Source organism: Vicia villosa, linkage group LG1, assembly GCF_029867415.1.
Source record: "Vicia villosa cultivar HV-30 ecotype Madison, WI linkage group LG1, Vvil1.0, whole genome shotgun sequence".
NCBI classification, from domain to species: Eukaryota; Viridiplantae; Streptophyta; class Magnoliopsida; order Fabales; family Fabaceae; genus Vicia; species Vicia villosa.
The window spans coordinates 50,702,584-50,718,719 of NC_081180.1; the positions used below are offsets into that span (position 1 = coordinate 50,702,584).

General features: G+C 33.3%; 1 protein-coding gene and 1 non-coding gene across 2 annotated transcripts; both read right to left on the minus strand.

Moving 5' to 3' along the window:
* Positions 1-8,289: 8,289 nt before the first annotated feature.
* On the minus strand, positions 8,290-10,853 carry LOC131633442 (uncharacterized). The gene is made up of 4 exons (XM_058904187.1): positions 9,884-10,853; positions 8,986-9,795; positions 8,790-8,863; positions 8,290-8,703 (listed from the first exon to the last, which is right to left on the minus strand). Exons 1-4 carry the CDS (start codon positions 10,851-10,853, stop codon positions 8,290-8,292), a joined length of 2,268 nt encoding a protein of 755 aa, XP_058760170.1.
* A 701-nt stretch (positions 10,854-11,554) lies between these two features.
* Positions 11,555-11,627, minus strand: TRNAK-CUU (transfer RNA lysine (anticodon CUU)). Its single transcript has one exon. It is a non-coding gene; the product is annotated as a tRNA-Lys (tRNA).
* Positions 11,628-16,136: the final 4,509 nt, after the last annotated feature.

Here is a 16,136-nt window from a genome sequence, read left to right on the forward strand (position 1 = left end):
AACACTGCATGCATAGAAATCTAACATCCAATATAGATAACATTACATGCCCTAAAAACTCAATTGACAATAAACATACATAGTTCTAAACCTAACCTCTAATTGATGTTTACAAAGACTCTGCCAAGTTTTAGAATGCTTTTATAACAACGATTCTGATGAACGTTAGTGATAGAGCTTCTGATCGTGACTCTCGTGGAAGAGCTTCTGGGGACTCTTTTGGCTCTGAAATTTGTTGTCTAAGTTTTGAAGATTCTAAAGAAGAGAGATTCTAAAGACCAAGTGCTGAAGAATTTGAAGACAGAGTTCTGGATAAACAAGTTCTGAAGACTCTAAAGACTTAGGTTCTGAAGATTCAAGTTTTGGTCCTTCTAAGCATGTTTCATCATCTAAGTATGCTCGGATAGGGTGGTGCAAGGACTGTACTACTGTACTATGTTGTTGACCATTCCCTCACTGACTGTTGTGGTCAAAACAACTGGAATTGAGTATTCCTATTCTACCCTTCAACAAACTTCTTTTTGGCTATAAAAGTTAGACTTGAAAGATTGTAGAAATAGCTAATTAACTTTACAAAACTTACGCTGAAACGTTGCACAATTCATAGCTTGCTGACACTTGTCTTGATATCAGCAAATATTCTTTTTCTCTCTCTCCCTCTATCTCTGATCATTAAAACCTTTTGAGTGTCTCGAGTTAGATAATTATCTTAATCGAATCTTTTTGCGTGTCGCTCTCACTTCCTTTCACCTATATTTATTTCTCTTCTCTTACCTAATTTTTTTCTTATCATCCTCATCACCTTCTTCTATTATTCAAATCTTTCTTTCTTGCTCTCATATATCATCATGTCTTCAAGAACTTTCCAAGGTGATGATCATATCTTATCAGTAATTACTGAAAAGACATTCGACCTGACCAAGCTAAAATCTCGGGGTTTTGATTTCTTGAAGCATGTACAAAAACAAAGATGGCAAAATTATTTCGCCATGCTGAATGGACCCATTTTTCCAAATCTGGTGAAAGATTTCTCGATTAATACATCTATTCCGCTAACGAAATTCATTCTTTTGTGTTTGGCCATCCAATAAGAATCACCCGAACCTCTATTGCTAACGCAATAAAATGCAATGATGTTAGCTCGTTTGTGGAAGACTTTTGTTTCGATAACACGTTTGATGAAACCCCCAGAATCTTATCTTCCTTGACATGTTCAATCAAATCAAAAGATCATCTCTTCCATTGACTCTTCGTCCATTTGCAAAATTCTGGCATGAAGTGCTTTTGTCAACATTCTCCCAATGGAAACAAACACAGAAGTCCTCACAGAAGAAGACAAACATTTTCTGTATTTTCTTGTATTCAACACCCGCACCAACCTTCCAAAGACCATATTTAACTATCTAAAGGACACAATTTGGGCCTCTAGAAACCAGACAACCTTTCACATTCCTTATGGAATAGTGTTGTCCGAGCTTTTCATACTAGCGGGGATAAGTGATATGGTCAGCAATGGAACATCTGTTGATGATTTAGTTGTAGAATAATGTGATATATTTTACTATGTTGAGTGAATTCTTCTGTAATTTCTTTTGGTTGATTGTTTCATTTCTCTGTTCTCATCTTGTACTTTCTACTATTCATTAATGAAAGTCTCTCTCTCTCTCTCTCTCTCTCTCTCTCTCTCTCTCTTAATTATATGCTTTTATATAATTATCTAAACAAGCTTAAATGAATTTTGAGAGTATAGTTCTCAGAGGGAGCTATTTAGCTACCTTTGAATATGCTTTTATTTGATTTAAACCTAGTATAAATTGTTCATCAAAGTACATGGTTTTGTCGTCATAAAAAATGGGGAGATTGTAAGAACAAGATTTGGTTATGCATCTGGCCTTATATTTTGATGATAATATTACATGATATATCAGAGAATAATTTAGTACTCTAATGGTTTATGTCTAATGTGTGTAGCTTTTGCTAACAGGTTATAACTCTGAAGAAAAGGTGTGTGACGTCATCGGGTTCTGAACTCAGCGCACTATGACTCTGGCAGAAACCAATTGTGTTTACAAATAATCAGTCAAGTTTTAGAATGCTTTTATAACAACGATTCTGATGAACACTAGTGATGGAGCTTCTAATCATGACTCTTGTGGAAGAGCTTTTGGAGACTCCTTTAGCCCTGACATTTTGTTGTCTAAGTTCTGACGATTCTGAAGACAAGGTTCTGGAAGAACAAGTTCTGAAGATTCTGAAGACCGAGTGTTAAAGACTCTGAAGACAAGGTTTTGGATGAACGAGTTCTGAAAACTCAGAAAACTTAGGTTTTGAAGACTCAAGTTTTGGTCCTTCTAAGCATGCTTCATCATCTACCATCAGAAGTCTATGAAGATTAGAAGATAAGATCAAGATTGGTTTATGTGAGGATATAATACGAGGTACATATGTCTCCACTACCTGTATAGGGTGGCACAGGGACTCTACTATTGTACTTTGTTGTTGACAACTCTCTCACTGACAATTATGGATAAAATAACTGAAATTGAGTATTCCTATTCTACCCTTCAACGAATTTCTTTTTGGATATAAAAGGAAGACTTAGAAGATTGAAGAAATAGCTTATAAACTCTACAAAACTTACACTGAAACGTTACACAATTCTCTCTGATTATTCTTTGTATATTTTTGTAAAGCAAGTGAACTTTTGTTCATTAACTTGCAGCAAGTGAGCTTTTTTTTATGCACTTGCTTAACACTTATGTGTTATTTAATTGTATTTAAACTTGTGTAATCTGCTTTCAAGAAGCATCTTTGTAAACAAAAACCTTCATATTCAACTTGTGAGTTGATAGTTCCTTGAGAGACTAGGTTATAATCAGATTTATCAAGAAGACATTGACGGGTAGTTTTAGTGGTTTGCAACATTGATAATTGGTCTTTGTTGTGGTTTCTGTAATTAGTTAAGTTATAGTGGATTAAGTCCTTGTTGAGAAGGAAAAATCACCTTGGCGGGTGGACTGAATTAACTACGTTAATAGTGAACCAGGATAAAAATAATTGTGTCTTTAATTTTTGTCCCCATGTTCTTTGTTTTTTACTTAGGAAGAATTTTATATTTTACCTTGAAACCCAATTCAAACCCCCATTTCTTGTGTTTCACGAGCCTTCACATCTACTATCAGATCCTCCAACCTCCTCATATACTATGCAACACCACCCGAAATCACCTGTCTGACCTTTCATCTCCTCTCCTGGGGAGTGTCTATTGCGACACGCTACACTCTACGATTACAGATGCTGGGAAAATGCTTGTATATCCAGTCTCGCTCCAGTGACGCGACCAAAGTTCGGACCAAGAAACTTCACTTAAAGTCTTATTTGAGAGATTGATAGAAGTCTCGTCCAATGGGCTCAATGCCTTTCTTGAGGGACTTGTAGTCTCATAGGCCAGGCTCAACATATATTCTCGCTTAGGGGACTGAGAGTCTCATTGAACATACTAATATAAACACCTCGCATGGGTAACTTAGCATTTTTTCAGGCGGGATCCAGCTAAACAACTCTCACGATAGACATTACTTAAAGTTCATTCCAAGGGCTTGATATAAGTCCCGCCCAAAGGGCTCAACACCTCGCCTGAGTGACTTGTAGTATCATTAATCAGGCTCAGCATATAATCTCGCATAAGGGACTAAGAATCTAATCAAATAGGCTCATTTAAATACCTCTTGTGTAGCTTGGATTTTTCTAAAGCGGGATCCAACTTAAAGTCATGGCCAAGGGACGCGACCGAAGTCTAGTCCAAGAGACTTTACGTAAAGTCTTGTCTGAGGGCTTGATAGTGTCCCGCCCAAAGGGCTCAATGCCTCGCTTGAGGGACTTATAGTCTCATAAGTATGACTCAGCATATAATCTCGTATGAGGGACTAAAAGTCCCATCGAACAGACTCATTTAAACACCCATGCGTGGGTAAATTGGAGTTTTCTCAAGTGATATCTAACTAAAATTATCTCCCAAGAGACTTTACTTAAATTCTTGTCTGGGGGCTTAATCGAAGTCCCGCCCAAGGGGCTCAACGTCTCGCATGAGGGGCTGAGAGTCTCATCAATCAGACCTAACAAATAGTGTTGGACTTGAGACTTCACACACAAGATGGATCTGAATTGTATGGTTTAGAAAAACATAATTTTGAAAAATTTTCAAGATTGAAATCAGAGTTTGAAAATATTTTTCTATATCTAAGCTTAGAAAATAAATATTGAAATAAAATACGAAATTTAAAGAGTTTAAGGGAAGAAGAAGAACACCAAGAGTTATAGAGGTTCAATTAAATCAAAAGGACCTATTCGTCTCTCCCAGAATTGATCTTGAGAGTTTTCATTAAATACTCGAGAGCTTTTAGTAGGTGAGGCTCATGAACCCCCTTATACAAGGAAATGATGGTTGTCCTACAACCATGATAATACAAGACAGAAGATATGGTCGTTCGCGTCTTCTCCCTTGAAATGCTGAGGCTAAAGTGGCCAAGCTTCCTTCCTAATTGTAGATTGAAGTGATTAATCTTCTCTCTACGAAATATTTGAGCTTAATTTAGTTTAATAGGATAACCAATAACCTCTTGAGATTTTAACAGGTTGATCTTCTAACCTATAGTTTTAAATGGGCTAACCACGAGCCTAATGATAAGAGAAGTTCATCCTTCAAATGAACAAGGGTTTCTAATAGCCTTAAGGGAAGTTCATCAATATTAACGTTCTTCAACCTAAATAAATATCATGAACTGATCGCATAATCCCATACCAAAGCTTTTAACATGTTTAACTTCCAACCATATATTTTTATCTCTAAATGGACTCTGTTCATTCAAGATGCATAAACAACATTCTTGAAGAAATTATACAATGCTACCCATCCATAATTACAAAGACGCCTCACTCACAAAAGACATTTCCTTACAAAAGCATTTGGCTATAAGAACTAGTGAGAGAAAGTAAAAAATGAAAACTTGGAGAGAGAGAGAGAGAGAGAGTATGTCAATACACAAATCAAGTTATGGATGTAATGAAATGAGGAATGATACCTCTATTTATAGGCTTGAAATCCTCCAAAAGAGGAAACAACATTAAATAAAAAATTACTATTACTAATCGATTAATGTTGATTTAATGTTGGTTCCTCTTTTGGAGGATTTCAAGCCTATAAATAGAGGTATCATTCCTCATTTCATTACATCCATAACATCTGAATGTCATATTTTGAAAGTAATTTTTGATTTAATCGATTAATGTTGAAACAACATATTTTGAAACCCATAGCCATTATATTTTGTAGGGGTGATCGTATCCGAACCAATCCAAAAGGAAAATCGCAAACCGAACCAATCCAAACCGAAAACCGCAAAAACCGCATTTGGTTTGGATGGTTTTGGATGATTTTTTGGCTAAACCGCACGGTTCGGTTCGGTTTGCGGTTTTCATTTCACAAAACCGAACCAAACCGAACCAAACCACATATTTAACTAAACTTTTGAATTTCTATAATTACTTTATTATATTTCCAATCCAATTGCAATATTGTACACTCACGTCACGTGACTCACTATTCCTTCATTCTTTCTTCCTATTCAACATTTCAACTTCATTCTCTGATTTCTCTCTCACTCATTCTAGAGAAGCATTTGGTGTATATGTAGTACTGATAATATTTAGTCCTGAAGTTGTAATGTTGTATTAATATTTAGAACTAAAGTTATCTGATACTTGTATATGTAGTATGTAGTTTATTAGTATGAAAAATTGTATATAGTATGTAGTATGAAAAACTGAAGTTATAGTAGTAATTTAGTATGTAGTATATGTAAAATACATGATACACTTATATGGTAGTAATTTTGGTGTAAAATACATGTATGGAAGAATGAATTATTTTGGTGTAATTAGTATGAAAAACTTCTTTTTTATGGTACTTTAATATATGTAATATATGTATGGAAGAATGAATTATTTTTCTTTTTTTTTTTAATTTCAGTACATTTTTATTTTATGGTGTAAACCGCAGCGCATCGAACTGATCCTAACCGCATTGGTTTGGTTTGGATGACTTTTTAAAAATTAACCGAACCAAACCGATCCGCATGCATTTTTATCTCGCGGTTAGGATGACTTTTATGCTCAAAACCGAACCAAACCGCACTTCAAACACTCCTAATATTTTGAATGCGCTCAATCGATCAGCAATGGCTATATATATATATATATATATATATATATATATATATATATATATATATATATATATATATATATATATATATATGAGGAGGGATCAAATTACACCCGAAGAGTTACACCACGAGTTACACTCGTTCAATAACTACATCTCGAATTAATATTTTTTAAATTCAACCGTTGGATTGAAACATAATATCATATAGATCATACCTATAAATTTTGAGCTTAATCTATAATGATTTACTATATCATCAAGATATCCAAAGATTAACGTCAAAATGAGCTTTCATATAACGTTAATTTTGATGTGATTCAATGACATAGTAAATCATTATAGATTAAGCTCAAACTTTATAGGTAAGATCTATATGATATTATGTTTCAATCCAACGGTTGAATTTAAAAAATATTAATTCGAGATGTAGTTATTGAACGAGTGTAACTCGTGGTGTAACTCTTCGGGTGTAATTGGATACACTATTCTCAACTAATCATTTAAAGAAAAACAAAATCTCTACATTGGTATTCAAATATGACAACTTGATATCCGAGCACCAGTATCTTGTATTCATATTCTAAAAAAATTGAATTATAAATTTTACAACAACAATAATATTTTTGGTTCAAGCAATAAATTCCTTTTGTGCCTAAGCCAAAAACCTTAAAATTTATCATATTTTCTCATGAAAACTCCTCACAAACCTATCAACATTTATTGATACTTAGTCACAAAGAATTCTTTTAGAGTTAAGATCCATCCTTCTAATCCTAATTTCTTCATTGTTATACTCATGTTAAGATTTCTTTTCTCTCTCATAATTTAAAGTTCCTTTTGAAATAGTATCCTCACTATATATTTTTGGCACCTTCTTTGAAGATTCTACTCTACATTGTGTCAATGTGATGTTCAAAAGACCCAAACCCTTTCAGTAAAGTTGCTTTATGCATTGTTCTCATATCTCTAGATAAGAGTTATTCTCTTCACTAGTCTTGATTTTGATAATGTCTTTATGCCTAAAGGTAGTTAACAGTTTTGACATATGAATATTCTCATTCTTTATTTTTGAACATGTTGATCTTCTATGTGTAAGAAAATACTTTAATTGTAACTGGGAAAATATCGTTATTAGTAAGTGCTTCTATTTTGTGATAAAGTGAATATGATAAGTGTTATGGAGTTTATATTGAGGGGGAAAAAAACTTTGTTAACTGAAATTGAAATGCACCGTGCTCAAATTTTCTAAATAGTTACTATCGATTTATTATTTATTCCATTGATGCTTTTATTTTTATTTTATATATGTAAAAACTAATGTATATAATGATTGAGAAGCTGATATTTGTAATGATATTATGCTTTGAAAAAGAAGACGAAAAAAGTGAAAATTTAAGAAAGCATATTTTCAATGAGTGACTTTATTAAAAAGTAGCTGAAGAAAAAAGCAAAAATGGGCCAACAAATCTTTGATAATAAATAAACCTTTAAAGATGAAGAAAATGCTATGAGATTAAAAACAGCTGGGCTCATAACCACGTGAGTGTTGGACCCATCATTCTGCCAATGCCTCTATACTTTACTACAAACAGTGCCTACATTTTCCAGAAACTGTTCTTATATAGTTGACCAACGTATAATTTTGACTTTTTTTCCATGATATTTTAAAGAAAAAAATGTTACTTATACTTGGTAGCAATGGTTGTGAAAAAATGTTCTATGTTTTTTTGGCAATTAAAACAGTTGAAGTTAATAAATACCTAGGTTGTTAATCTCAGATAGCGGCGCGTAGCGCCGGACCTCCTAAATGCTATAGCGGCATAGCGGATAGCGGGATGACCGCTATTGTGAGCTTTTAAAAATCAAGCTAAATACTTAACATGAAAACATAAATACTAAAATAGGTTCCAATAACATACATAAATACTAAAAATAGGTTCCAACAACATTCATAATGACTTGAAAACAAAAGTTGCAAAATACATAAACCAAAAGTTGCAACATACATAAACTAAACATAATATCAAAATGTCTAAATCAAATTCTAAACGTAAACAAAATGACTAAATCACATCCGCCTCATCTTCACTTCTAAGTTCCACCACATTAATATCATCTTGCTCATCACTTGATTCAATTTCAAACACTTCTTCTTCTACCTCCAACTCCTCATCTCCATTAGATACTAATGTAGCAAGTCTATGCCTAGTAACTCTTGTTGGTTCATTAGCCCCAACGGCATTACCAACAACTTCCCAAGTCAAACCGTCCTCTCCTAAAACCAAATCATCTTCCAATATTCCATTTTCATCCTCATTTTGTTGCAACCATTCATAACATTCATCAATATTGTTGAGGAGAATAGGATCAATTAAATCATTGCTATTGAAGCGTTCTAAAAGAGCTTGATTGTACTTCACAAAAACCAAGTCTTGTAGCTTTTGATGCTCTAGCTTGCTTCTCTTCTTAGAATGAATCTATAATATAATTTGTATAGATAATTAATTTCAAATCTCACAAGCTCCAATCTAACTACATAAAAAACTATTAATTTTTAACTTACTTGCTCAAAAGTACTCCAATTACGCTCACATCCCGATGAGCTGCATGTTAGGCTCAACACTTTTATTGCAATTGCTTGCAAATGAGGACAATGGTTTCCATACATGGTCCACTACTCAGCTGTAAATTGTAATGCAATAACTAATTAGTATTGAGTGTTCCTTTTTAAATTAACATAAGAATGGACTTTAACTTACCAGGGGACATTGTTTCCTTCATTCTAACTGCAGAAGGCATGCCAAATGTGCCACTCGCCTTCCGATACAAAGCAATCTGAGATAGAATTTTGTCATTCTCTATTTCATCTATTGAAAGCCTTTGAATGCAAGCAAAGAGCCCATCTGTCACTTCCGTGTCTTTGCCAATGTTTGGATCATTGTAAAAGTGTTGTGGGTTAAGGAAATGCCCAGCAGCATGCAATGGACGGTGGAGTTGGCACTCCCATCTACTATCTATGATTTTAAAAATATCAGAGTACTTACTCTCAATTCCATTGAAAGATTTTGCTATACTTTCCTTTGCCCTATCCATTGCCTCATATATGTACCCCATTGCCGGCTTCTTCTCATTATCAACTAATCTTAAAACTGTCACAATCGCCCCCATTGCCTTAAGAGAGTATAGAACATCATTCCAAAATGATGTCATGAGAACAACAGCACATGCCCTTTTCCCCTTAACCTCTTTTGATGTCTTTGTGTTCAACCATGCTTCTGATACAAACATTCTTCTAAGATTGTTCTTTAGTTTATACAATCTTTGAAGCGTGAGAAATGTTGTTGCAAACCTTGTAACTCCACTCCTAATCAATTCAGCTCCTTCGGTGAACGTCCTCATTATGTTAAGGGTTATGGTATGGTTGTAGATGAATCCAGCAAGAAATTGTCCTCTTGTTATGGCCCTCTTAACAGTAGACAACTTTCCTATGTCTTCTAACATTAAATCCAAGCAATGTGCAGCACATGGAGTCCAATAAAGTCTAGGATATTTTTCCTCTAAATATTTTCCTAAGACCAAAATAAATGAGCTAAATAAGTAACCAATTTTCATCACATTAGTAGAAATAAGTAACCAATCTAAGGAGAACATTATTACCTGCCAAGACATAATTGCTACCATTGTCACTCAAAACTTGTATGACGTTTTCTTCTCCTATCTCTTGAACAAATGAGTCCAACAACTCAAATATCTTCAATCCGGTCTTCATGTAGCTCGAACCATCAATACTCCTCACAAACATACTCCCACTTGGAGTATTAACCATAAAATTGATCAATGTTCTAGACTTACGGTCTGTCCACGCATCCGACATAATAGAGCATCCAAATTGAGTTCGCTCTATCACCAGCCCTTGCAACTTTGTCTTTGTGAACTCTAGTTCCTTTTTGAGCAAGGGAACTCTAAGTTCATGGTAACTAGGAGGCTTCAAGTGCTGCCCATAATTTCCAACAACTTCAATCATTAACTTAAAGCTTTTGGATTTCACAACATTAAACGACAAGCCATTTTGATAGAAGAAACGAGCAATGTATTGATTAGTTAACGCCCTTGCATTTTCCACACAAGAATCTTTGATGGATGTTTGCATTTTAGCTATTGACAGTGTCTTCTTTTGTGATACTTCTGGATTTTGAAACAATATCGTATCCATGGGGCCTTTAGCATTATTCTTGGTTCTGGCAGCAGCTGTTGAACGCCTTTTTCCTGCTCTTAGGTTTGATATTTCTTGGACAGTATCTTCATCCTCTTCATTGACATTAACTTCTGCCATATATGCATCACTTGCAGCTAGTTTTTTATCATAACTATCCTGCAGAATTTTCTTAATGTCAGCTGGAATTTTTCTGCAAGCTCTAACTTCTCCCCTTATCCCCAATTGATGCTTCTTAGCTCTTGTTATTCCCCCTGTTGAAGGATGCTCACAAAAATCACAAACAATAGTTTTTTTGCTTTGATCTTTATAGGAGTTCCACTGCCAAGCTATGTCAATACCTTCACCAATAGGTTTAAAAAAACCTTTGTTGTTGGAAGTTTGTGTTAAGCTTGCAGAAGATGATGATGCCATGGTTTCTAAGTAAAGGTGAATGGATGAGAAAAGATGAATAGGTGAGGAGGAAAGTGAAAATAGGGTTGAGAAAGATTGATGTATGTTTTGAAGAGAAGAGAAGTAGAAGTTCTGTGAAGAAAATAAATTGAAAGCGTGAGAAGGAGAAGGAGAACTTCTGTGAAGAAAAAAAATGTAACGTTAAAACTAGGGCAGAAATGAAACGGCTGTTGGCTGCTATTTTTCAGTGAAGAGAGAGAATATTTATGACCTAATGCTCACTTTTAGCTTTTATAGTAGTTAAATAAAAGGGAAAACTACAAATTTGCCCTTAAAAACATTCAAACTTACAGTTATGTCCCTGTATTCACAATAGCGGTCTGAATAGCGCTACAGAACCGCTATTGCGCCGCTATTCCACCGCTACAGCACATAAAATCGCGGCCGCTATTTCAGATAGCGGTAAACAGCCCAATAGCGTCGCGGCGAGGGCCCCAACCGCTACGCTATAGCGCCGCTATAGCGCGCTATTGACAACCTAGATAAATACATAATAGTAGTAATAAATAAGCAGTGTAAAAAATGTATTAAAACTTAATGAAGTGTGTAAATAAGAAAGCCCAAAATGAAATCTGGGCCTGGGCTAAAATGATTCATATGTTAGTGGGCGTATTTCAGTGGCTTTTTCAAAAGTGGAATTATTTGAAAAAATAACAAAAATTCGCCCACCGTGGGGCTCGAACCCACGACCACAAGGATAAGAGCCTTGCGCTCTACCAACTGAGCTAGACGGGCTTGTGCTTGTCAGTTTCAGTTTTTTTTATTTCACACTTAACAAATGTTGTTCTTCAATTTAATGAAAATAGTCATGAAGGAGCTTGTGTTCTAACATTCTAAAAAAAGTGGAAGTACAGCATAATAGATCATACCCATCACCACAACAAGAAGTAAATAGAACGCTCTAATCAAACTTAGTTTCTACATCTATTTTCATCAACGTTTTTTTTTTCAGTTTAGTGATTTGTAGAACTAATTATGGACCAAACTTTCATCAAATTAGAGATTAAGCTTGATAAAAAAAATTGTATCATATACATTTGATTTATTTTATTTTTTTAAGAAATACTAAAAGCATACTTAGCGTGTGTTTGGTAAAGCGGTGGAATACCGTCACCGTGCGTTATGAAACAATTGTACCGGAATTTTGAAAAACTACTAGTTATAGCTTTTTGTACAACGTGCGGCGATACCGCGATTTCCTTTAAAAGCTAAACGAAAACTTAATTTGATATTTCTCAAAATAGATGGAGAAATAAATTTTTTATGTTACAATTCAATATTACTTGTGAATAGAGACTAATCATAATTTAAAATAACCATTTATACTCTTCAACTCAATTATCCATCTTTTTAAATGACAATTATGACAATTTCTTCCATTCAAAACACGACAACATTTTATAGTCATAATAATCATCGAATTTGAGCTCGATCCGACTATTAACTTTATTAATTTTAGAAAGAGGTATAAACTCCACATGTTCGCGGTTCGAACTCTTTAACTTCTTCTATTTCATTTAAAGCTAAATACTTTTTTTGGTCTCGTATGTTAACCTCAATATTCATTTTGGTCTTTTAACTTCAAAAAGTTTTATATTGGTCCCTTAACTCTCCAAAAGGTGTCATTTTAGTCTTGTTTGTCTTATTAGCGACGGAAAAACTCAAAAATTGGTCGCTAAATCAGTCGCTAATATGACAGAAAGGACTAAAATGACACTTTTTGAAGAGTTAAGGGACCAATATGAAACTTTTGAAATTAAGGGACCAAAATGAATCCGAAGTTAACATATGAGACCAAAAAGGGTATTTTGCCTTCATTTAATTTTAATCATTTGTTTTCACTCGCAAACAAAATTTGTCATTTTTATTTTAAAATCACTAATTTTAGTTTTTTCATCATATTTTTAAATTAAAAAATGATAATATAACATTTTAATTAATAGGATATACAATTTAAAAATATGGAATGATCATCCTCAATAAAATTGAAAGATTTTTTAAGAAAAAACTTCAATTTTAACTTTACATAATATTCATTATTGTAATTTAATTTAAATGGCACGAAAATAATTAGTCAATCTGAATGACTTTACTAGTTGAAAATTATAAGAAAGATACTAAAATTGAAAGATTTTTAAATAGAAGGACAAATTCTTTAAACCGATAAAATAAAAATACCAAACATACAACTATTCTATTTTTTTAAAATTAATGTGAATAAAGTTATTTTTGACAAGGATGATTGTGGGTTTAATTCATTTATGAATTTATAGCATTAAAATATTATATGCCGAAAAATATGCACTAGAATGTAGATAATTTTTAACCTAAACAAAAAATCAAAAAGTAAGTAATCATTTCAATATTAACACTGGATAGAATTTATATTCTTAAACAACAACTCTATTAATTCTGAATTGTGAAAAATAATTTATAATGGAATAATTGTTAGAATTTCATAAGATTATTGATTATCTTGATATTATTGAAGTGAAGATTGAAGATGATGACAAGGATCTTGTTTAGCTCATTACCTAAATCATTTGGACACTTTAAGTATCTCATTCTTTATGGAAAGAAAGTTACTATTATTTTGGATGAAGTCCATACGGTTGTGAGATCCAAAGAATTTTCAAAAGTGAAAGATTTGAAGATTGATAATTGTGGTGAATGCTTGATTATCTCAAGAGGAGAAAGTGATCCTAGAGGGATGTCCAAATCAAAGAGGTTTGAGTTTGACAAGTCAAAAGTAAATTGCTTTAATTGTCAGAAAGCTCATCACTTCATGAGGGATTGTTCTGGGAGGAAGGACAATGACAATTCTGTTCAGGTTGCTGTTTCCTCGGATGAAGATATTTATGAGAGTGTTGGTGCACTAGTGATATTGATTTTGGAGACTAAAGAGGGTTCAGTCATGGACTCGGGTTGCTCTTATCACATGTGTCTAAGAAAAAAAATACTTTGAGACTTTAAAGTTAGAGCAAGGTGGGGGTAGTTATTCTCGGTGATAATAAGGCTAGCAAGATTCTTGGTATTGGTACGGTTAGACTTATAATGTTCGATGATCATAAGTTTCTTCCTCACAAAGTAAAACATGTTCCAAAATTCATTCAAAATTTGTATCCATAAGTATGCTTGATGATCTAGGCTATCAGTGACGGAGCCAGAACTTTTATGCAATGGAGGCATTATTTTAAAAAATATTTTATAAATAATAATTTTTATTTTTAATTTACTTTATATATATAATTATTTTTTTCATATATGTTTTTGAAAAATATTTTAAATAAGTATCTTAATATTTTTAATTTTTAATTAAAATAATACTGAATAAGAAATTTTCTTTTTCTAATTAGTTTTTATCTAAAGATTTAAAATTATTGGTTAAAAAATCCTAAAATTAATAAAAATAACTTTTAGATAAATTAACACTTCATTACTTGCTTCCAAAATTTAAAGTTTAAAACTTTTGTGGACATTTCATTAAAGAAAATGTTTTTAAATTATTTATATATTCCTAAAATCTATAAAACTATACGGAAGTTATACATAGGGTACTGGAATTTTAGTGGGGGCAATTGACCCCTTAGCTACTCATGTAGCTCTGTCCCTGTAGGCTATTACACTTGAGTTGAATTTGGGGTGTTAAAATGTGGTTTATATATTTTATAAGGTTCTAATGTTGTTGTTCATTCATTATTAGCTAGTGAAAACTTTCATGACAAGAATAAGTTATAGGATTTGAGGTCAAGGCATAAAAAATGCCTAGAGATTATTTTAGAGCATTTTAATGAGTTTTGCTGAAGACATGGGAAGAAGAGTAAACATCAGGGGATGAAACTTATCGATACTAGGGTGGAGAAAACTCAGTTTAAGGTGAAGTTTCCTACTATATATACTAGTATAAATGAGGGAACAATTACATTTTTTTTCTAATTATCATTTGACTCGTGATAAAGTAAGGATGGAGATTGTAGCATCTCAAAGATACAATTATGCTGACCTTGGTTGTTATGTTTTGAATGTAGTTGAAGAGTTGTAAAACTAAAAAACTAGGATTTTTAGGAAGGCATTCGAAAGCAGGTGGAGCCATAGATGGTTGAAGAACTATGCTTGTGGACTTGCTAGACTACCAAAGCAGAAAAAGATGGTTGGAAATAAGTGAATGCAAGTGACGAGATCAAGATTCAAGAGTGGCTTGAACTTGATCAAGTTTGTTGAATAATTTTTTAACTTGGTGGAGAGCAGCAAGGTGGTTGATAGATAACTTAGCATTACTATGATTTTAAGTCAAGGTGGATACTTTTGAAGTATACCTTAAAATTTTAAGTCATAAAGAGGAAGAAAACATATTTCAAGATTGTAGAAACACTAAAGATGTAAAAACAAGCAAATAGTTGTCAGAAGGTATCGTAATCGTGAATGACATTTCGGCAAAGGTGACCGACGGTAGTTGAGGTCGTGCAGCAACCGAAAGTTGGAATTCGGGCGATGTAGCCGAAGGCCAGAAGCGGCGACAGAGGTCACGTGTCGGGGGCGGCGGGTCGGTCTGTACGCGGTTCGATATTTTTTATCATCTTTCTAATTTTCTTGGTTCGTGTGTTTTTTCGTGGATAAGTTTGTTAATGAGTTATGTTTTGAGTTTAGAGAAACTTTTGGAGGTATTTAAAGGGATTGAGAAACACTTCTAAACACCTTAGATTTGTGAGATTCTTATATCGAGAGTTGGAGAGGTTGGAAAACACTTGCGCAGAAAATAGGGTTTGTTCTTGGGAACTTGGAAGACTATTTTCTTGTAAATCAATTGTAATTTCTTGTAACAACTTTTGAAGTATAGTGAATCAGAAAGTTCCTCTCTCCCCCTTACGTCGACCAATTTGATTAAACTGAGCAAACAAACTTCTTGTGTTCTGACCTATTATTATTATTATTTTATTGTTTGATGTCATTTGGCTAGTTGTCATTGTTCTTTATCACATACATTAAATTTTTTGGTGTGCTTGAACTATGGATAATTATTTTAAAGTCATTTTGATCATTCTATCAATTTCACATAAAAGATTCTGTCAATTTCACACAAAAAGAAAAGTGTAAATTTTTCTATCAGTTGAGAGATCCAACCGAGAGAAAATATAATTTACTTTTAATCTAACAATAAAAAAATGTCACTTTATTATATAAAATACACAAAATTGTTGGCGCTAAGAAATAAATCCATAATTATTGTCACTTTTATGAATGTAA

Bases quoted from the DNA above. Each gene is read 5' to 3' on its own strand.
- LOC131633442 (XM_058904187.1), bottom strand. From the start codon at position 10,853: ATGGCATCATCATCTTCTGCAAGCTTAACACAAACTTCCAACAACAAA. The intron at 9,796-9,883 runs GTAATAATGTTC...TTTTGGTCTTAG, and splicing joins TAGCAATTATGTCTTGGCAG to GAAAATATTTAGAGGAAAAA. The intron at 8,704-8,789 runs GTAAGTTAAAAA...ATTATATTATAG, and splicing joins ATTGGAGTACTTTTGAGCAA to ATTCATTCTAAGAAGAGAAG.